The 22,365-nt window shown below is 39.5% G+C and overlaps 1 protein-coding gene across 1 annotated transcript; it reads right to left on the bottom strand.

The window, feature by feature from the left end:
- Positions 1–1,135: 1,135 nt before the first annotated feature.
- On the bottom strand, positions 1,136–21,497 carry LOC116486011 (transmembrane protein 68-like). Its single transcript, XM_032181908.1, has 7 exons — positions 21,449–21,497; positions 16,107–16,443; positions 14,563–14,727; positions 12,695–12,888; positions 5,081–5,141; positions 4,545–4,684; positions 1,136–2,731 (listed from the first exon to the last, which is right to left on the bottom strand). Exons 2-7 carry the CDS (start codon positions 16,438–16,440, stop codon positions 2,627–2,629), a joined length of 999 nt encoding a protein of 332 aa, XP_032037799.1. The 5' UTR covers positions 16,441–16,443; positions 21,449–21,497; the 3' UTR covers positions 1,136–2,626.
- Positions 21,498–22,365: the final 868 nt, after the last annotated feature.

Raw genomic sequence — 22,365 nt, forward strand, 5'->3', positions numbered from 1 at the left:
TGCATTGTAGAGGAATCATCTCGTAGACAATTACAATTGTATTTTTATGAAAAGAAGCTCTACTTTCTGCTAGTTTCTGTAAGACCAGTTTCTAGTTCTAGTTGCTATATTAGAGCAGTTCTAGATTAGAATTCTGTATTAGAGAATACATGTTAGTATTCTAACATGCGGGGGGGGGGGGGAGGTTAACTATTTTCAGTAGAAAAATCAGTCTTATTCTTCATTCAAAACCACTTGGCTCTCTAAATAATATTTTTGTCCATCATCCTGAGAACCCAGTAAATACTCTAAGACAACTGCGATAAAAGAAAACCAACAGAAAGTAAGTTTCACTCCATCTCACTTCAGATAAGCTGTAGATAGCGTAGGGATGCAGGTGTTAAGATGAAATAGCCCAGAAAAACCTTGAGTTGTTATTAACAAACTGTACCAAGCTGTCTGAGATACAGGAGCTCTAGGCTCAAATCCCCACTTTGAAAGATAGCTGTTGTTCTGATTACATATCCTCTGTCCAAGGCTAGTGCTTTATTCCAAGTTGCAGCACAGCCCCTACTATCAGGTACCAGAGTACATGGAGTTTGAAGGTTGTGTTGCTCTCAGAATACAGACGACAAGTATATTAACTGATGATGTTAACGTGCTTGAAAAATAGAATAGGATAGCGAATGGTGCTGTCTAGTCCTTCCACATAGTTCTGTGATATAAGGAATGCTTTTAGATTCATTACTCCTAATTCCTGTTGGTTCATCATCTGTGTTTATTTTAGTACTTGATAATCCTTTCTTTTAGTTCATTTTCTCACTTGAGTTAAGCTCCATTTTTGAATTTTAGCTTGTATTGTTGGAGTGCATTATACACGGCTTCATGGTTTGAATTCCTATTCATGTCAAGGCATACTAGTCAGCATCTTGGTTTGCTTTAGTTTGTCAACTCCTATGCATGTTGCATCTCCGCTGAGAGAAAAATCTTTCTGCCTGCATACTGCAATTATAGTTAAGGGGTTCAAGTAAACATTCTTATGTCCTATGACAGATCTGAGTTTTTTTCAGGACAGGATTCTTGTCTTTTTGCTCCGGGGAAGTAACATTCTTCAAGGGATGCTCACCTGTCCATTCTGTTCCTTTTTTCAGATATGCAAGAAATATTTAGAGAGAAGCAGCATGAGAAGAGAGGTTTATTTTAATCCAATAGATAGATTTAGTTTTCTAGTGACAACAAGCTAATATTATACATGCCACATAATTTTTTAGTATGTGCAGGGGCAAGATATTAGAAGTACAAGAGGACAGAAAATGAGGCAAGAAAATTACTTTCCTTCATGTTTGAAGTTAAGAGACTTGGTTGCTTTTAATGGCAAATTGAAAAGATTACATGAAGTTCTCCCACTCCCAACAATAACAACAACCCATAGCTTGTAAAAACACGTTCTGTTTTTTAGCAAGTTTCTGTATGCTGAAAATCGTATTAGGAAGACAACACTGCCTATATCCTCCCTTCCAAGCAGGCACTTCAGCTCAATCCATATGGGAATGGATGTGTTGCAGTACCTCATTTTTAGGCAAACCACCAGTGGTTACAAGCCTCAGGCCTGTGTTAGATAAGCTCTCCTTACCCCACTCCCTGGGAAGCCTGGGTGAGTGTAGCACATCTGTACTGCAAATAGACTGTGACGCAGTCACTCCGACTACAGGCAGCCTCATCTGCTAAATCAGTATTGCATGGTGCAATAGTGCATGAATGTACCAGCACAGACTTGAAAGTACTTTCTACATGTATTTGCAAAGTGCTACAATTAACCAAAGCTTTTTTTCCACTCTCTTTGAGAGCGCAAAACTAAATTTTGCCTCAAAGTATAGTTGGAATCTGAACCACGTATTTCTGTTACTGTATTACTTCTTCCCTAGAGTTAGCCAGATTTGTTTCATTCTCTCATAAAAGGGCAGGAGGACATAAAACGGGATGGGAGACTTTTTCTCCCCCATAAGAGCAAAGTCCTGAATGCAGAATTCTCACTTTCGAGGATAGTGAACCATTACACTGATGTATTTGTATGAGTCTAATACCTGTTTTAATGGGATTATTTCTCTTTGCATACATTTGCAGAAAAATGATCCAAGCAACATAATTAAAGGCATTTTCTCTTCTCACACTTGTGTGAGGTCTAGCTTGGAAGGTACTGACGGAGTGCCTGCTAGACTGCAGTTCAGTGGGACAACACCTACTCTGAGATACTTTTCTGAGACTGGACAGTGAACAGCTCAGAAAAAAACAACAACACAGAACTAGGTAAAACTTCTCAAACTTTCAGATATATGTAAATACCTTTTTCTTAGGAACCTGTCAAATATTGTCTACGTGATTTCTTCTTGGTAAATTTAGCACTTGCATTGCTATTATACACAAGTTTTCTTGTTCAAGGGCTCACTCCTTCTGACTTCAAGCATATCCTCCAAAGCCATTGACTGAAAGAGCTTACAGGGGGAAACCTTCAAAACGTTATTGTTTTCTTCTGTTGAATCTGTAGAAACTTGTACATTAAACCGGTTAAACACCAATTAGTCATCACTGCCACAGGACATTGTTTTTTACTATATATTGTAAAAACAATGAAATAAACATAAGCATTCTAATCACTTTTACGATGTCTATCAAATCGGTCCATTAAAGCCTTCCATATGCTGCCTGGGATCGTTTGGTGCTTCTTTATCAAAGCCTGAACTGCACTCTTTGTCTGAAAAGAGAGGAGAAAGTTGGCCTTTACATACCTACATATGCAATAACGAACAGTACAATCACTGACTTCTTCTCACAGTTTTAAAATGTATCCAGGCAGTTCACATACAGGTCTACTTTAAGAAAAAAAAAGTTGTCTATTACATTAGCTAGTTATCCTAACAATGCTCTCCTTGAAAAGGAAGGGAATAAAAACATTGAATTGCAGTTTGGATAGGCTTAAATTATTGGTACTTACCAAACGTGAGATTTACTACGTCAAAGTAGCCTTTAACATATGCAGACATTAAGCTTATGCAACTTCCATCCCTGAAGGCTTTCAAGAGCACTGGTTACAACCTCACTGACCTAGTCTGATCCCATGCTGTGATCAGGAATTCGGACCTCCATATATCCTCCCCAACAAGAATTCTTCTCTGAGTTTATCATATTCAGCATGCACATAAGACACACATCTAAATTCTGTTTACTTTTACTCCAATATCGCAGATTTGAATGCAAGTTTATGACAAGGGTGCATAAAATATTAGGTATTTCTGCTAGTGATAAGGAAATAGTATCTCAGTTTTTCCTGATGTATTTAAAATTGAACTAAGGGGAGCCAAGTGCTAGTGATCTACTCCAGAGCAATGGTAGAATATCACTGGGAATATAAGAACAGAGTAGCTAAACTTTTCCTGACACATTCAATTCCTCGCTCCTTTCCAAGGCGGGATCAGATGGCTGTCAGCCAGACCACTGCTCTCATCTCAAACACAATTTAAGTCTTTAACTAATAGGAGACACAGAACACCTAATGTTCTTCCCACTGAAGTAGGTGGTCAAACACCTGACCAAGTAAAGCAAATCAATTCCATGCGAACTTTAAATTTCTCTTTTGCAGGTCCACAAAATACTGTTCCCCCAAAATCCAGGAATACGAGAAAAAAGTCTTAGTAGGAATTTTGTATGCAGCCTCCTAAGCCTGCTAAGAACAAACTCTACAGCTTGCTGGGATGGTTCTCTTGTAACCATCTGTTATAATAACCTTTAAGAAAGAACCTTACAAGAAACTTGTCGTTCTGGTTTTGCTGTTAGAAAGCCCAGAAAAATCTGCTGTGGATACTTTAAATAAATAAATAAATAAATAAATAAAAATCAAGGCGGCTTTTAGATCACTAATTTCTAACCAATGTTTTGATCTATGTATTCCTAGACCATACCAGGTTGTTTTTAATACATCCCTCTTTTCATCTTCTATGAAAAGTACAAGAACACGCATTTTCTGTAAATTAGTATTTTGAAAAATGCCTAAATCCTGAATCTATAGACATTTTTATGTTCCTAGGCTCCATTGATTTCACCAAGCTGTAGGTACTCAAAATATTTCTGTATTTTGGATGAAAATTTTTTGTCGCTGATGTTTTTCTTTTGAAAACAAGGCTGAAGCTGTTATTTAGACAAGTTTCTCAAGACATTCGTTCTATATGAAAATTATTTTCCTAGTTACTGAAAACTGAACTGAAAACCTAGCTTATATCATTTCAGTTATCGAGGTTATCGACAGCATGCAAGAAACAAAGTTAGCATTCCCAGGAAGACAGAGCTCACCTGCTTTGAAGGGGTAAGTGCATCCAAATGACCTATTACTACGTCAGTACATACTGGTAAGAATCCATCCATTTTATAATCCTGAAGCTTAACTGCCTATTACTTCAAGAAGCTAGTAAAAGGGTACTTGTCTTTTTTCAAGTGTACAAAAAATGGTTTCAAGTGCATATATAATAGAGCACAAGATGTGTAGTTCAATACTGCAAGTAGAGCCAACTTACCTTTTCAACTAACTCATCTGTAGTTATATTTGGATCATAAGGGATTGGTTCCCCTATATACGTGCGAAATTTAACTGGAAGTCCTCCATATGGAGGAGTAAATGGCAATCGAGTACTTTCATACAATTTTCTGAAAAATCCTGTAACAGTTAAAGGAGGAAAAAGTGAGATTATAATCATTGAAAACACAATACAAACTTGAAATCTGATGGATTTGGAAGACTCCTTAAAAATGCATGCTTTATCTGACAATCAAGATGAAATTACAGGATTTAGGTAGTTGTTCACTAAAACAAAGCTTAATATAATTAATAGATCACTAAAATAAGACTTCATTAAAGAATCAAATCACACAGCCTCAACCAGTTACACACAAGCTAGTTCAATATTTGAGATACCTCTGACCCCTAGCAGGCATGTTAGAGAAGCTAAATTAAAGAGTCTGAAAAACAAAGTCTAGAAGAAAAGTGAGACAAATCTAAGAGAAGAGTGGAGGAAACATGCTAAATACTTAAATATATATTTAAAGTCCTTACTTCGTTCTTTAAACATCCTGTATCCTTCTCGTACATTTTGAGTGTACATTGGAATGATGGGCTATGGAATCATGAAAAACATAGGTAAAAATGTTATACAAAGGTTGAATTTATTTTTTAGTTTCTGTTAATGCAGCTAAGAAAATGAATACAGAAGATAATCATCAGTTGGTCAGGCAGCAAACATGGAATTTTGTTACCACTGATACACTGAGAGCTGAGTAAAGCAGTGGCAGTTCCTTGTATTTGGAACTTATCTGACACTCCTGCACTGGAACTTCTGATCATTTATTAACATTCACATCTCAGTTTGGGACACAGATGCATGCTAAACATTTTTCTTAGAAAAGCATGGACAGTCAGACAGTGCATCACCTCCCAGTAGCCAACAGATCGCTGAATGTTTTCCACACCATAAGTGATCACGACAGAAGCTCAAACTTCTGTTCTGCCTAAAGAAGACAATACATCAACAAGCTTCTTCACACTGCCATTAAGCGCCTTTATCAGGACATTGGTTCCGAGTTTTATGTCTCTGAACCCATCGTGGAAGCCCATCCTGGCCCTCAGGAATCTTACCTGAAGGCTGTACCAATGAAACTCATGTGTTTTCAGAAAATTCTGGTAGATGCATTTTTTTTTTCCCAAATGAAATTTAAAAAAAAAAAAAAGGAGTAAAACATGCTGAATCATAACAAAGAACTATTTTTTGGCCATGATGAACAATTACATATCCTCTCTGCAATGATCAGGGAAAAAATTATAAGTGAGCAATACAAATTTTGTGGATTTGTTGATAAGCAAGTATGGCCTGAAACTGTCAGCTTCACACAGGTCACTGATAGAGGAAATCTATATAAGCCTGCAGAATTTACAAAATTCACACAATTGATATTACTTTTAATGACAGCTCCTATTTAGGGCACTGAAATAAATATACTAATATGATATTTTCAGCAGCTAGTCTGCTCTTCATTCATGGCTATCAAATATGTATTTCTTTGCTTATGTGGGAGAAGATACTGAGCAGAGCTAACCAAATTATCAAAATTATTTATTTTGCAATGTGGAAGTTACCTTTAATAAAGAGGCACATTGTTTAGTAGATATATTTATGGAGATAACCCAAGGATGTACTCATTCAAATACTGGGAAGAATTTTAGTTTTCACAGATGTTACAAATATTATCCTCCATTACACTGTTTTTAGAAAGCTGGTTTCTAGTTGAACTTAGAAGTGATTAAAATTGAACAATTAACGTCCCAAGTGAAGGCATTTTTAGAGACCATCATGCTAGTCTGCACGAAAGTTTTTTTCTTCTTTTTCCTATTCGTAACCGCATGTTTTAGCTAAAAAGATTAAATATTGTGCCATAATATTCCAACAGACAGGGAAGTCCACACTCCTTTCAAGCAATTAACTAATACCTACTCTCTTGAGATGATATTATGACACAAGAACATGACTTCATACCTTTAACTCCCTCCCCACCTTCTGAATGTTCAAACCTACAGCTATAAATGTCCTTGAAGCGCATCCTGCCTGCTACAGCAAAGGAAAAAAAAAAAAGTGAGCATACACATGCAACATAAGATGCACTGTTCTTTTGGGACACTTAGCTGGGAGGAACAAGTACCAGAGATTTCCAGAGACTTACAGTACAAGTACAGCTACTTAGAGCACTGTACAGCTGTATCATGGAAGTCCGCATGGAGAATGGAGCACAGTAGCCCATGGAAATGAACTGCTGTTGGTGTAAGAGTTAGCCCTGGTTTCACTATACTGTGATGCAGTGCAGTACTTAGCTGTGAGCAGGCAGATGATTAAATCCTTGGGTTTGACTCAAGGATTATTCCAGCAATACAATATCAGAATCATATTTTTCATTTCTGATGTTTTAAAGGGCAACTGAATCAACGCTCTCATAGCAAAACAAAATTAGAAGAGCAACTTCAAAAATACATATTTTTTTTTCTGAATATATTAGCCCTATGATTGTGCTGTTAGAAAGACACAGAGCTTCAATAGCTGTTTACAGCAAGGCATCTATCTCGGGCAGGCAGACAGAGAAAGCCTAGTGATTATTTGGTAACCTCTCAGCTTCTGGTTCTTTTTTCTCAGTTATTTTTAGTCCATCTTATTGGCTTTTCTGGATGCAGACTTACATCCTGATTAAGTCTGGCTTTTCTGCCTGTGCCTTAGAAGCGCATACCTTGAGTAATCTGTGTTAACTGATATTACAGTAAAAGCTTAAAAGTGAACTACCTTAACATCCTGCTGAAAGGCAGCAAGTTGGTGTATTAAATAAACTCCATAATAGAAACCAATTTATGTTTCTCAGCTCCCACAAACATTGCTGTTTTTAAGTTGCCATTTGTGAGGAAAGTGATACTGTATTAAAAGGTTTATATCTTTCCCTTTGGATGTACATATAAAATGTAAGTGGGAGTCTAAAAAAATAACAAGTTACGCATTTATTGCAGTGTCACTGACTGAAACAAAAAGTTTTGCCATTTCTCTGCCTAAAGTTAAAATCACGTATTACAAATAAGAAAGTGGTCAGCTCAAGAAGCATTGCAGAATGCAAGTAGATGCTCACATTCAGCCCACCTCATCAGTTTCTCAAAGTAAGGTCTGGTATAATAATATAAATAAATAAGCAAGAAAAAGACCTAAGCAAATCCAAATAAAGAACTCAAAGCAACGGAGACCATTTAATGAGGAAAAAAAAATACATATATCAAAAATATCAGAGGTACATAAAGCTGTGGTAAAAAATCCTTCAGAATAAGGAGTTATGGGAAAATATCATAAATTAACTCTTAAAAATAACCAGTAATATCTTCTAAAGTCATACAAATACTGGACACTTTAAAAATAGCACATTAAGTTTCTGCTATTAATTGTCTATGTCATTTAAAATGGTGGAAAGCCATCAAGACAAAACACTTAAATATTAGGAACAATGCAAGAAAACATTTTTTTTGCTTTAAGGAATCTGGCAAGCAACTAAAAAAGTTTTTGCACACAATAATCAGCTGATGAACAACAGAGAAACTAGCAGTTCTTAGGCTGATAAAAAGTGGTACACACTATATATGAGTTTGTGCCTGTAACAGAGGCACAAGCCAATCCACAGGGCCGATTAGCTGAGAAGCAATAATCTATAGGTTTAATTTGCAATGCTGGAACTGAGCTGGATCACACCCAGCCAACTCAAAAATCACAGAATAGTTGAGGTTGGAAGTGACCTCTGGAGATCATCCAGTCCGAAATCCCTGCTCATACCGGTTAGCCTCCAGCATGTACTGGTGCTTGGGGTTAGCATCCCCTATGTGCAGGGCTTGGCATTTCCCTTTGCTGAACTTAATGAGGTTTCTGCCTACTCACTGCTCCAGTCTCTAAAGGTCTTACTGGAAGGCAGCACAACCCACTGGTGTACTGGCCACTCTTCCCAGTTTCATACCATCAGCAAACTTAGTGAAGATACGCTGTCCCATCATTCAGATAATCAACGAAGAGTTAAACAGTGTTGGACCCAGTATTGACCTGTGGGTACTGCACCAGTGACCAGCCTCCAGCTTGACTTTGTGCCAGTGATCACCACCTTCCCAGCCCAGACATTGAGCCAGTCCTCAATCCATCTCACTGCCTACTTATCTAGCTCAGATTTCCTCAGCTTGTCCATGAGGACGTTGTGGCAGACAATCAAAAGCCCTACCAAAGTCAAAACAGACAGCATCCACTGCTCTCCCCTCATCTCCACACCAGTCATCTCATCACAGAAAGTCATCAGACTTGTCATCAGAAAGTCATCATGGCTATAACTGACCATCCCCTTGCACTTTGTGTCTGAAAGGGGTTTCCATTATTAGTGGCTCCATCGTTTTCCCTAGGAACTGAGGTAACGCTGGCTTGCCTGTAGTTCCCCACACTCTTCTTCTCGCCCATCCTGAAGACAGGTTTGATATTTACTTTTTTCCAGTCAACAGGAACCTTTCCTGATCACCAGAACTTTCCAAAGTCAATTGACAGCTGCCTTGCAATAACACCAGCCAGCTCCCTCGGCATTCGTCCCACAGACCAGACTTGTAATTAATTCCTTCTTTTTCTTTCTTCATCCTGTGTGCATCAGTGTACAAGCACTTCAGAGAAGCATCCAAAGCACATCAATTTCCCAGAAGCAGTATGAGAGCTTTCCCCCAACACTGTCCTACAGGTACTTCCTTATTTGCCTGCCTATGCTCAGGATGAGCTCACTTCAGCAGTTTTGTTGATTACCACGTACCTACTGTTTACATCACCCTCGACCCTTTGCTAAATGAGCCTGTCCACGACTTCCTCGCCTGACTGAGGATTACTCCCTCCCTTCCCCTTAATCCCTAGGGATTAATCCCTAGTTTACCATCACCTGCTACAGGAAAGCAGGGCCTAGTTATATCGTGACAGCCTCCAACTAAATGGGCTAGCTCCATAATTCCAGCCTTCTTTTAACTTCCATGTGTGTATATTAAATTATAGAAAAGAAAGAAAACCAAAGTGTTTGAAGCATTATTTTGTAGGAAATTTACAAACAGTAGTTCCTGCTTGTCTTTTACCTAACTAGATTCAAACTGGTTTTTGGCATAGATAAAATGCAGGGATGAAGGCTCCTCCCCATTAGCCCACCAAAACTGAGGCACAGACAGATGGAATTACTGAAGATCAGGTCACTGACATACTTAACTTCAATTGATACAAATATATGTCCATGAAGATCATAGATTTACATTAAATAGTAGTATTTTCCTTCTCTGACCCTGTATAAGCAGGATAGTTACACAAGATGACGTGGAAACTGAGTGGGGAAAGCTGCAGGCAAGAATTAAGGCTGAAACTACATTCCTGGCTTGTTTTTCATCAACTTTTCTAGAGGAAGAACTGTTAAACTTCCATAACATTAAATAAAGAATAGGAATGTGTATTCAGATGTGTAAAGTTATTTCTGTCTTGAAACCCTCCTGTTCAAGTAACCTATGGCAGGTTTGGAACTTCCATGTAGTTATTATGAGGACTGTAAAGTGTGTTTGGTTCTTCAGTTGATGGCTACACCATATGTTTAGTAAACTCAAAACAAGGTGATGCTAGTCTTCTTCTGCCTTCAGCCATGATCCAAGTATTAGGAAAGCACATGGATTGCTACATTACAGAGCAAGTTCTGTTAGTTTAGACGAGTCCATCCCCAGACTTGAGTCAACCTATGAGACTGGTTTGACCAGTAATGGAAAGGATGCAGCAAGGGTAAGCAGGAGCAATCAAACTCCAACTTTGTCAAAAGGTGGACTCCAGTTAATACTGTAGCATAACCTTATGTAAGAAATTGTACATACGGTTAAGGTTGCCCAGGCTAGTGTTAAATGCACAGCACCGTTTGTTTTTTGGTTTTTTTTTTTTTTTTTTTTGGTAAGTATTCTGTTATCTATCGTATTTCTGGTCAAAGATTTCCGGAGAAATATCAAAGATGCCCAAGATTCAGTGGAGTCTGCAAGTTAATTACAGGGATGCTCACCATACTGAAATCCCAGTGGCACTCTATTAAGGTCACTCAGAATTGTTTAACTCAATTTTTATTTAAAAAAAAAAAAAAAAAAAAAGACATTTCATTTAAGAGTTACATTATAAGGTCGCAAGTGAAGTGAAAACATCTGGCAAAATATTATTCAAATGTCTGAGGTAGCTTGAAAGACATGAAAAAAAAATGAAGCAAAATCACTTGTTGAAGTGACATTGCTTTCAGACTGCTCAAGTGTATTATTAATACAGAAGAGGAAAGACTATAAGGGAATTCAAAAGGCACATACAAATTTGATTGGGTTTATCCTATTCAGACTGGTATTTTCTAGTAGTGGTAGCGTATAATATAAATGTTAGTCAAAATACTTCATATATGTCCGTGCTTTTTGAGAGAAGGGTAGAGAGGGGGAACAAAAGCACAGAAATGGTGACGCTCTTAAAAGGCCATACAACAAAGAGGTAGAAATAGGACTCCAGGTCTAAAAGTACTTTATCCATTGGATAATCCAATTCCTCTAATTGTTTGCTAGCATTTTGTTATCTCCCACAAGATTTAAAAGACAGATATAGTTATGAAGAAATACTAGACTGAAGCGTGCATTTTGCAAGCCTAGGTTCTTTTTAGTAGGAGTTTTGGTACAAATAACCAAAAGTTTGAGAATCAACATGTTGAATGGGGGACAGAAATAGATACAGATAGACACAAAAAGTAAAAAGAATGGCAACAAATTCAAGCGTTATGGGAAGAACTCCACTTCCTCTAAAAATTCCCTGTAAAATTCTCTTATATAGATGGAAAAGGATTACATTTATTTGGAAGGCCAAAGAAAAGCACAGGAGAAGATGGAGCATTCATAAGAATGTACAGAAGAAACTTAGGATTTTGTAATTCCATGAGAAAGCTCATGGCAGAATAGATGAAGCCTGGATGTATACTAGTACTGTCACAAACACTCACAGTGCAAGGTATGCTAAGTCTAAATTAAGAAAGAAAACTGGCCTCTACTTTTGATGACAGGAAGTAGCAGTTAGGAAAGAGTGTTGCTGCTCTTCAAGCTCTATGCCATCCCAAATAAAGTTGTCTCCTTGAGTCTGTATCAGAGAAAGAGTTGCACACATGGGAGTCTCACAGATGGGAAAACTCAGAGCCAGTGGTGGAAGCTTGTATTTGTAGATCATCATCCATATGGAAAATCTAAACGAAACTGTGTCCATGTGTACATGTATATTTTCACAGTGCGAATCAACACAGACACTCCTCTAGAGGAAAAGAGATGATGCTGAGGATCAGACAACACCAAATACATCTCAGTGCTCTGCATCTACTTAGAACTAATTCTTGTCTTGTACCATTGACTGAACACACATTTGCAGCTGGAGCGTATTAGGTTCCACTTCTGGTTTAGTATCAGACAAAATGCATGCAGCTCTGGTACTCAAACACTATTCCATGATGCAAATGAAAGCATGGTAAGTGAGGGAGACAGAAAAACTGTTTCAGAAGTGCACATATGATTCCAACTCAAATGCTAACGTAGAAACACCTTGTGTTAAGCTGATGCAATCTTTCACAAACATTAAGAAAAGTAATGGCAAGAACAAATCCTGGAGCCTTTCAGAATATAAGAAAAGAAAGGAATGTAACGATATGATGTTAACAAACCACATGAGAATGACTGGGTACGCAGAAGTAAAAGAAAGATAAAGTCAGAAAATAAATATAGTAGGATGGAAAAAAAACATAACATTGTGAATGACCACAGTGTAGATTCCTGAAATACAGTCGAGACATGTTAGATGCCCACAAGGCGGAACTGTAGAAACAGAACTGAGGAAATGAAGCTGTTGCAAGGCATCCAGGAAAAAAGGCTATACAGTTCCATGAAACTCATGCTCCCTATGGTTACTAAGTTTGAAGAAGGCAGTGGGCAAAGGAAAAGAAATCTCTACTCCCAAGTCTCTTCTTCTGTATGGAATATACTCCGATGCTTCTAAACTGCATTTTATAATGAAACTTGCATGCAATAAGCATAAACTCAGATTGGTAGCATAATACTCACCACTTTTGCATCTAGAGCAACCTGAGCAAAGCCTTTTCGATTTCCCCACATGAGCTGATAACTTTCATCGCTGAATAGTGCTTCTCTAACTCCACCTGGTGATATAGACACTAGGTGACCATTCTTCAGTGCACTGAGACACTCCTCCCTCGTACCTGGCATAACACCAGTCACTTCTAACAGTAACTTGAGTCCTGTAATAAATAAGCAGCATGTAAGAACAAGTTTACAGCTAAACAAAAAAAAAAATCTAATAGCTGTGTTTAGACTAAGGCAAATTTGTACTAAGTAAATAAAACATGTACAGAGTAAATATTGGCTAAGTGACAGTGTTTTTGCCCAAATGTTATAAAGATAAAACAGTTTATCAAGAGCACCACCATAAGCCAATGCCTACATATGCTCCTTTCCATAATTATCAAGCCAGCAGCTATGCAACTGAGACTTGTGCCTCATAGCTAGATATCTGAAAACAAACATCTAATTCTTCCTCCTGCTTTTTAAATAGGTTTTAATGTAGAAGAATTATCTTTTTCAGTACAATACAGGTTATTGCAAAAATAAACACCTAACAAACACATAATTTAAGTGTTCTTTTAAAATGTAATTTTTAACATTATAAACATTAAGGTTTTTAAACTGTAAAATTGAGTGTTCTGTGGTTAAATTGCAAACTACTTGGGTTAAATTGGGCTGCTGTATGACTCTTTAGATGCATGAATGGCCCAAGTTAAGAGGACAGTTTCAGCATTGCACAAACCAGTGAACGGTTCACACAGTTTATGACACCAAGTTGGGTGGAACTGTTGATCTGCTCGATGGCAGGAAGGCTCTACAGCAAGATCTGGATAGGCTGGATCAATGGGCCAAGGCCAACCATATGAGGTTCAACAAGGTTAAGTGTCAGGTCCTGCACTTGGGGCACAACAACCCCATGCAACGCTACAGGATGGGGGAAGAGTGGCTGGAAAGCTGCCTGGGAGAAAGGGACCTGGGGGTATTGGCCAATAGCCGGCTGAATATGAGCCAGCAGTGTACCCAGGTAGCCAAGAAGGCCAGCAGCATCCTGGCTTGTATCAGAAACAGTGTGGCCAGTGGGACCAGGGTAAAGATCATCCCTCTTTACTCAGCTCTGGTGAGGCTGCACTTCAAATACCCTGTTCAGTTTTGGACCTTTCACTACAGGAAGGACATCGAGGTGCTGGAGCATGTCCAAAGAAGGAAAACAAAGCTGGTGAGGGGCCTGGAGTACAGGTCTTATGAGGAACTGTTGAGGGAACTGGGCTTATTTAGCCTAGAGAAAAGGAGGCTAGGGAAAACCTTAACACTCTCTACAACTACCTCAAAGGAGGTCGTAGCAAGGTGGGCTCTTCTCCCAGGCAAGAGGACAAGTAGTATTAGTCAGTATTACAGAGCCACTCTTTCACAGTAATTTTTTCAAACAAGTTGCACCCTACTCCAGGTGTTGTTCAAAAATACAGATTTGACATCATACCCCACTGCAATGTCTACCCCATGCAGAGGGCAGGCTGGTAATTAATATCCTACTATTCTGCACTCATAGCTCATTTCTGATGAAGCAGCATTAGATTAATAACATAGTCCTAACCTACACTTTCTAATGAAGCATGAAATTTCATCCAAATACGTCTATTTGTTGGCTTTAGAGTATCTTATCAGTATTTTTATGACCTTTTATTTACCAAGCAGGGCATTCTACTCTGTTTTGCTTTCTGCATCTACCAGCTTACTCCCCCGGCTTTTAGTTTAAAAGCTGCCTTCAAGGCGTAATAAATATTAATTCCACAAAAACTAGCAACGGTTTGATTGAATTCATGATGCCTAAATAGAAAAGAATGTGTTCTTACCTGGTAAACGAAAGACAAAATGATCGGCTACTGACAGACAAAGTCTTTTCTTCCAGAGAAACAGCCTAGATAAAAAGTAAAGGTAGTCTATGGGAATAGCTCCGTGGTAGTAAACAAGAATGCCTGGTCCTTCTGGTAGGTTTTCCACACCATGAAGTTCATAACCTGTTTGGGATGTAAAGCAACACACCAACAGTGACAGCTGTAAATTATATGGCAATTCAAAACTTTTTTTTTTTACTATCCTTTATTAAAGGACTTCTGTAGAGTTGTAAAAGCCTCTGCAGTAGCTTTAAAAGAATTATGTTCTGGATGGAATGTTCAATTAACAGCAAAGAAAAAGCCCCTCAACCACCACAGATTATCCTACTCAATGGACTAACTTGTTGATCAATTTAACCATCAGATCAGACTCTAACCTGACATTGAAACAGAACTGTTGCCCGTTAGGAACTTTTTCCACCTCTAAGTGCAATAAAAAACAAACAAGAAAACATTATCATACTGCTATGACTCTCATTCTCCTGATGAAACTGTTTCAGACGGACAAGGATTTCAAAGTTTGGGAATGGATGACCTTTTAGGTAAACATTCAAGTTACAAAGAGTTGGGCTGGGAACCCTTTCATTCTGATTTGACATAATAAAAAGTTGACCTGGTTTGCAGGCTCAAGTCCAAGACAGAATCCACAAGAATCCCACAGAAATTCTCTCCACGAGACTTAAATGCACTCACTTAACAAGGTTAGGGAACTTCCTCATGGGCATGGACTTCTATAAATACTTCTCCTGGCTCTTCCTACGTTTGATGTATGTTTCAGGTGGAACGAGAGTAGGAAGCTAATGCATACAAAGGCTTGAGAAAGCCACAGCTTCCACTAACTAAAAAAAAAAAATCTATTCCATCTGGTCTGCCTTTATCTCTATCCCTGCTACAGCTCCTTTCATAAGCCATTTGAAGAGAAGGACAGGGATGGTACAGGCAGGGTCCTAGCAAGAGGTGGACAAAGTTTTAGACTGCAGTATACTTCATAATTACTCAAAAAAGTTGTGAGGAAGGGTAGCAACATAGAGAGCCTGTTGTTCTTTATCCTTAGGGCAGCAAATTAAGTCCTGCTAATAGTCTTAAACTACACCTGTGGTAAGAACAGGTGCCTAGCTTGTGGCTGAGAATTTTCCTAGGGATTAGGGTGTGGTGAAAGCGTCTAAAGGTTAAATATAACATAACTGAAAAATCAGAGTACTTGTAAATTCTGCTACAGTACAAACCGAAATAATTCAATACCACATTTATTTTTCCATACAGCTCTTGGAATTATTTAAAATTTTCATAACAGAATAGTTTTCTCCAACTAAAAAGACAGTAATTACAGTTCCAAATAGTTGTTTTGTTTTGATCATATAAGCGGGTTACAAACAGCTACTAAATTTTTTAAAAAAACAACAACCACATTTACTTACAGAGAAGTTAGCAGAACTAACATTTACACCATACCTCACTCAGAATTGTAATTCAAAGCTTCAGGCAAGTCATGTCACACTTACCATGCCATATTCTTGCATATATATCCCAAAAGCTTGCCACAGTTTTCCTTGCACTATCCCAAACTTCACTCAAGGGATCTTTTGTGGCTTTTACCTCATCACTCCTCTGATATATTAAAAGCAAAACATTAGTAAGGTAAATGAAAAAGAGGATTGTTAAAGGAACAATAAAAAAAATTAACATTGCACTAATTGTCACCGAGATGATGACCACGTGGAAAAAATATTTCTTTAGGTACTCCACAGCAGTCCATTCTTCCAGTATATAAGCAAGGTAGCTTAGGTAGGTCATAGGTAGCTGTCCTGAGGCACAGGATTCTCTTCTACCTATCATTTCCTGCATGAGAGAAGGGAAAAACTTTAATTTCTCTGATTATGCAAGCTTCTCATTTAGAAAAACGATTTACTGTGGAGGTAATTGATGCCTATTTTGCACAATCATACGTTATAGCACAGAGTTATATGTTTTTTCTCTCTCTGTCATGTTGATAGCTGCTTTACACTATTGCCTGTAAAGAGTGATGAGATTATCATATATACTTACGGATCTTTCGATACTGCTAGACAACAGGGACTCATGGTACAATGGTTGGAGCCTGGAGTACAGCCAGGGGATCAGAAAAGCAAGTTACACACCTTGGGAACACCTTTATTCCCAGCAGACCTTCAAGACAATTGAATGCTCGAACTATCAACCTCTGGAAAGTTACCAGCTACAACAGAAAGGCATTTTTATATTAAGCTCTTGGAGGATCCTGAAGGAAGTGTGAGGACCCATGGAACACATCCATTGTCAAAACCATTTATCTGTGTAAGATTTCTGTGGTTAAGTGACTTAATTTTTAGAAACTCAAAACGTTAGTAAGTGCTTTCAGCAGTTGGTCAAGAAGACTGCCACCAGAGGTCTGGGCTCTTTCGATCCTCCTCAGAACCCAGCCTTTGGTTCTGGTTGTTCTCAATTCGGTACCTAGGTGAGGGAAACCAACAGAAGAGTGAGTTACTGAGCTAGAGGAAGAGCCAGCAGGAAAAACCTGGACAACTGTGGCTCCTTCTGGAGGGTAAGAGGTGACTGGGACAGCATTTGCTACTGCTAGCAGCACTGTAAAAAGCAGCTCTTCCCTGCTGTTCCCCATCCATACAACCACACCAACACACCCTTCTTTCAGATTTTCCATGGGTCTAGTGGTATTTTTGCCTCAAATGCAGCTATTTCCTTAGTCTATTCCTGCACCTGGCTACCTGTCTTACAGCAGGTAACGGTCTCTCTAGTGTGCAACATGACAGCATCCCTTGCTTGCTTTAAGTCTTAAGAATTAGCCAGATATTATGATCATATTCAGCAATTCATAACTGAACGCAGCTTTTATTTACCCTAATCAGGTTACTGCTTGTTGAACAAGCAACTTTCCGGTCCAACACCGGAACAAGTACAAACAAGAAACAAATCACAGCTGCCAGTCAGTGCCAAGACCATAAAGCACGGCAAGCCCAGACTCTTCTGACTTCAGCTGACTACTTACAGGAGCAAACCTGTTCTACAGCACTGACTCCAACCCCCCATCTTTTTATTTCTCTAAAGCACTGGATAAAATACTTTGGTGAAGTGGTGTAAAACAGCTCCGGTACCACAGAGCTCAGCTCCCCAGGACACGGGATGGCTTCCAAGCCAAAGAAAACAAACACAGTAACTGTAAGAAGAGCAAACAAGGAGCACAAAGGAAGCAAGTACTGCTTTAAATCATGCTCAGCATGTCACAAACAAATGAAACCTACATGATAAATAACATCACTAAATTAGCAGAATTGTTTATGTACTGATGACAAATACCTGGCTAAGATGTAGCAAGATCTAGAAGTTCTCACTGAAGAGAGATTTTATAGGTAACATGAAAGACATAAAAGTAGTAGTCCGCATGATTTAGATATTAAAATCTCTACTCTGAAGGTGTTTAAGAAGGTTAAGGCTGATGGTGTGGTGCTACCCTACAGAAAGGATGTAACTACTTGTTTGAAGTTGGTGATAAGGATAAGGACTACAAATCTTCAGTGCTTGTGAAGTGTGCTCTGCTGAAAGGGCCTAGGAGAAGGCAGTGTTAAGAGCTTGCCCCAGGCTACCGAATCACAAGTATTAAATGCTGCTGGGAATAACTCATTCAACCTGTAGCATGGGCTGAAGGAAGGGATTTGGTGTTGTTAGGGAGGCTTCGGACTGGGAACAGAGACTATGACAGCCAGCAACATAATTTAGATCTCCTTGAATTTGGAGATAAAGCTTCCATACAGATAGTAAATATGCTGATAATAAAGTAAACATTTCTAACCATTGTATGATCTATCTGAAGATTAAATTGAATATATTGAACATGTCAGTTGCCAAGTTCCAGTCTAAGATTAATATGTCCAGGTATCTTCTAATACATAACATTCTTTGCAAAAAAAAAAAAATTCCCTCTGACCTCATTTTTGGTAATTCTTGAAACAATAGGGGAAACCCAGAGGAATGGAAGAGATTTAATATCACTCCAAAGTCCCCCAAGAAAAGTAACTATAGTCTCAGCAGCCAGAGAAATCACCAGCAAGATTACTGAAAAGCTGGTACTGGACAAATGTGACTGATACCGCTCATTACAATTTTGTGGGAAATGACCTTGCAAACAAATGCACCTCAGTTCTTTGAGGGGTTGAGAGGTTTATATCTTGTGTAGGCTTTATGTGAGCAGCTACTCAGAGGCAACACCCACCTTTCCACCACAACTCTCCGCATCTGGCCCCATCTGCAGCAGTACCAGCTGGCTCCTTGCTAATAAATAACTGCTGGTACAAAGCAAAGTCACTACTGGGAGCAGCCCAAACTTAACCTGGCCTACAGTGATTATGAAAGTACATTACTAATGCCACTTGGCACTTTGTTTAAGAAAATAAAGCTCATTTTGACATCATCATTCGTTTCATATGTTAAGTGACATGAGAAGAAAGTTCCCATCAGTGCATCAGCAGAATGCCCACAAAATGAGAACTGATTCTGTATCCCATGTTATTTAGGATTTTCAGAATTTTCTTGTAATATTTATGGGATGTTACACTGATCAATGCAAACCATGTAACATCCCACTGATTCCTTCTCCATCTCAATTTTAATGTAATAGAAAATGATTTGCTAGATGGAAGACTACTGTATTTAATCTTGTTTGCTCTCAGACTAAAGTACAAATGAACATTGATTATTTATTCATTTCTGATTTAAAGTTTAATACATGCACTGAAAAGGGCTGCAGAAAAAAAAATTCAAAGACTTAAGTGTCCAAAAGTAATTTTAAAAACCTACAAAACAGGTATCAGCAGCACAGATTTGACTAAGGACACGTGAAAGTATTTGGCACACGTGATGTGAGTTAACTTTACACCTGGGTGAGAGGGTGGCTGGGATACAAGCAAGTTCTACATCATTCCAGTTGAATCCAAGCCAGAGTGGAAAAAGTGACTGAAAAATTGACTAAGCGAGGAAACAAGAAGGAGCACGGCTTTTTCTGGTAGTTAGGATGCTCAACCAGATTTCAGTTCTAGCTCCCATACTTCAGCTGTACACTTCCTCCAACATTTTATAATGAAAGAACAAACTGTCAGCGGGGTTTCAATCATATGACATGAGTTTGAGTCCACCATGCCAAACACATCTCTCCATCCTACCTGTATAACAAAGGCCTACAACAGGACAGGACTTGGATTGTTGCCATGTCCTACCGGCTAGCTCTCACCAGTCCCTCACTGAGACAACAAACACAATTTTGCAGCATCCTTCCTGTCCAACACTACACAGAGAACTTACTACATACCTGTTGGAGTGCATGGTACAAAGCTTTTACTAAAGACCTGCTTGGTTATGCACTGCAGGACAACACAACAGTTAACAGAACATTTACACATAACTGCTGTTTTGCCCCCAAGCCTGAGAGTTTTAGGGAAAGTTTCTCTCCTACTTTTATCAAATCTGAGCCAAGAGCAGCTCCCACGTTCTTTACAACTGAACAACCTGTAAAAAGCTAGCAAATGGGCACAGCGTTTTGTGAAAAACATTTTTCTGTTGTCTTGATATTTCCTTATCTCATCTAGCAAGGGAGATGAAGCGTTACTGTCCTGAGTGATCTCGTTGTTCTTTTAGAGAACAACATCTATGTTGACATGCAAGATGTTTGTTTTGGCTCCACCTATAAAGCATATCAAATTCCAGAGTAATAGCCATATCGACAATGTAGAATTACAGGTGATGTCACACGGAGACAGCACTAATGTCTCCCTACTTAAAGGGGAGCTCCCCTTCCAGCAGAAGACTCCTGTAGTACATACACATCATTCAGATCCCCAGCCCTCGCTGAAGTAGCATTTGACGATAAGGATAATTTTATCAGCTAACATGGTAATTCCAGGGAACAGAAAAGCAACAACAAGACTGTCACAAGAGACATGTGGCAGAAGAAAACAAAACCTTGCAGTTGCCTTTCAACTGCAACTAAAGACCTGATGATCTTGGTCTCAGTGCTCAGCAGTGTGTTCCTGGCAGTAAGCTCAGCAGATCCTAGTGGGATGAGCAGTGTTAAGTAGCTGGAGACTCTTCTGCATTGAATTTTTTTAAACCTGCTCTTCTGTGGCAGGCTCTTACTCTCTGCTCTGCCAAACTCAACCACTCTGTTCACAAGGGAAGCAACAGATCAGTTACAGCTCTACATCTTGCCTTTCAATGCAAATAAAATTCAACTTCTGTGTTTTCCAGAATTTTTTATAGCAGTTCCACAGAAAATAACTCTTCTGTTGTTCTCACACAGACATCACCTACTTTTCTTGCCACATAAACCCACGTACCTCATGTGTTGCTATGTTTCTACAGCTTTCCCCTAACTTAATGGATTATCAGCACATCCACCCCAAAACTGAAGGCACCATCCCTCCGAAGTAGGAAACTATCACCCTGTAAGCAATTACAGAGCCCAGCCCTTCTACTTTTGGTGGATACTCCAGATTTTGAATACACCAAGGGTACTTAACCCAGTGGATTTCTTCCCATCTACTCTCTTAGCACCCAAACACGTAGAATCAGAGAATTATTAGGGTTGGAAAAGCCCTCCAAGATCACCTGGTCCAACCACCCCCCTACCACCACTGTCACCCACTAAACCATGTCCCCAAGCACCACGTCCACCCTTTCCCTGAACACCCCCAGGGACGATGACACCACCACCTCCCTGGGCAACCCGTCCCAGTGCCTGACTGCTCTTTCTGAGCAGAAATGTCTCCTCATTTCCCCCCCCCGGCCCCGGCCGAGAAGCGCCCCCCGCCGCCCCTCTCACCTGCCCGCGGCAGCAGCAGGCACCCCGCCGCGCCGCCCCTGGCCCGGCATAAGAGGCACGGCCACCCCCGCGCTGGGGAGAGGCGGGGCTGGGGCTGGGGCTGGGCCTGCCAGCCCCGGCGGGCTCCGTGCCCAAACCTCCATCTTTAAACCGACCGGGGTACGGAGCCTGATGCCGGTGCTATGGGGGAGCCGCTGCCCCCATAGGAAGGAAATGCCGGCGGGGGGGGACATAGGACCTTCGCCCGCCCGCCCTCAGAGTGCCCTGAACACCACCAGGGATAGGGCATCCACAGCCTCTCTGGGCAAAGGAAAGGGTCTTTTAAGGGCTTAGATGAAAAGGATGCCAGGCAGGCAACTAAATAAAAGGCTCCTAAACCTTGCAGTCATGGCTAAATTAAGCAGAATACCTTTCTGTGTCACTACTACTCATTGTGTGGCTAGTATGACAGAGGTCATATTTAGGCAGATAAGATCAATAGATACCAATTTTTAGGTTCGGGAAAGGATTAGCGTGACCTCTTTAGGACAGGTCCATCAATTTCAGTTGAAACTGGGCAAGAAATTGAGGGATAACAACGACTTGTAAATGAAGATGAGAGAAACCTACAATGTAGTTTCCTTAGTGAACACCAGTAACACACACACACACACATATATATATACACACATATATATATGATTAGAGTAAACTTCTCAAGATTGAAGAGGCTTATAAGGGAGGTTTCAGAGTTTATCTTTCCCAGGGTAAAGCATACTGATTCAAAACTGGCATGGGTCTTGAAGGCAGGCAAAATTGTCTGTCAACTGCCCTTCAGTGTGACACTGCCGTCACCCTTTCAGAAAGATCCACACAGACTTGAAAATATTCAGGGAACTAAGTAAGCATATTCGGTAGCACCATGACGAGGATTTTGA

Source organism: Aythya fuligula, chromosome 2 (genome assembly GCF_009819795.1).
Source record: "Aythya fuligula isolate bAytFul2 chromosome 2, bAytFul2.pri, whole genome shotgun sequence".
In the NCBI taxonomy this organism is placed as follows: domain Eukaryota; kingdom Metazoa; phylum Chordata; class Aves; order Anseriformes; family Anatidae; genus Aythya; species Aythya fuligula.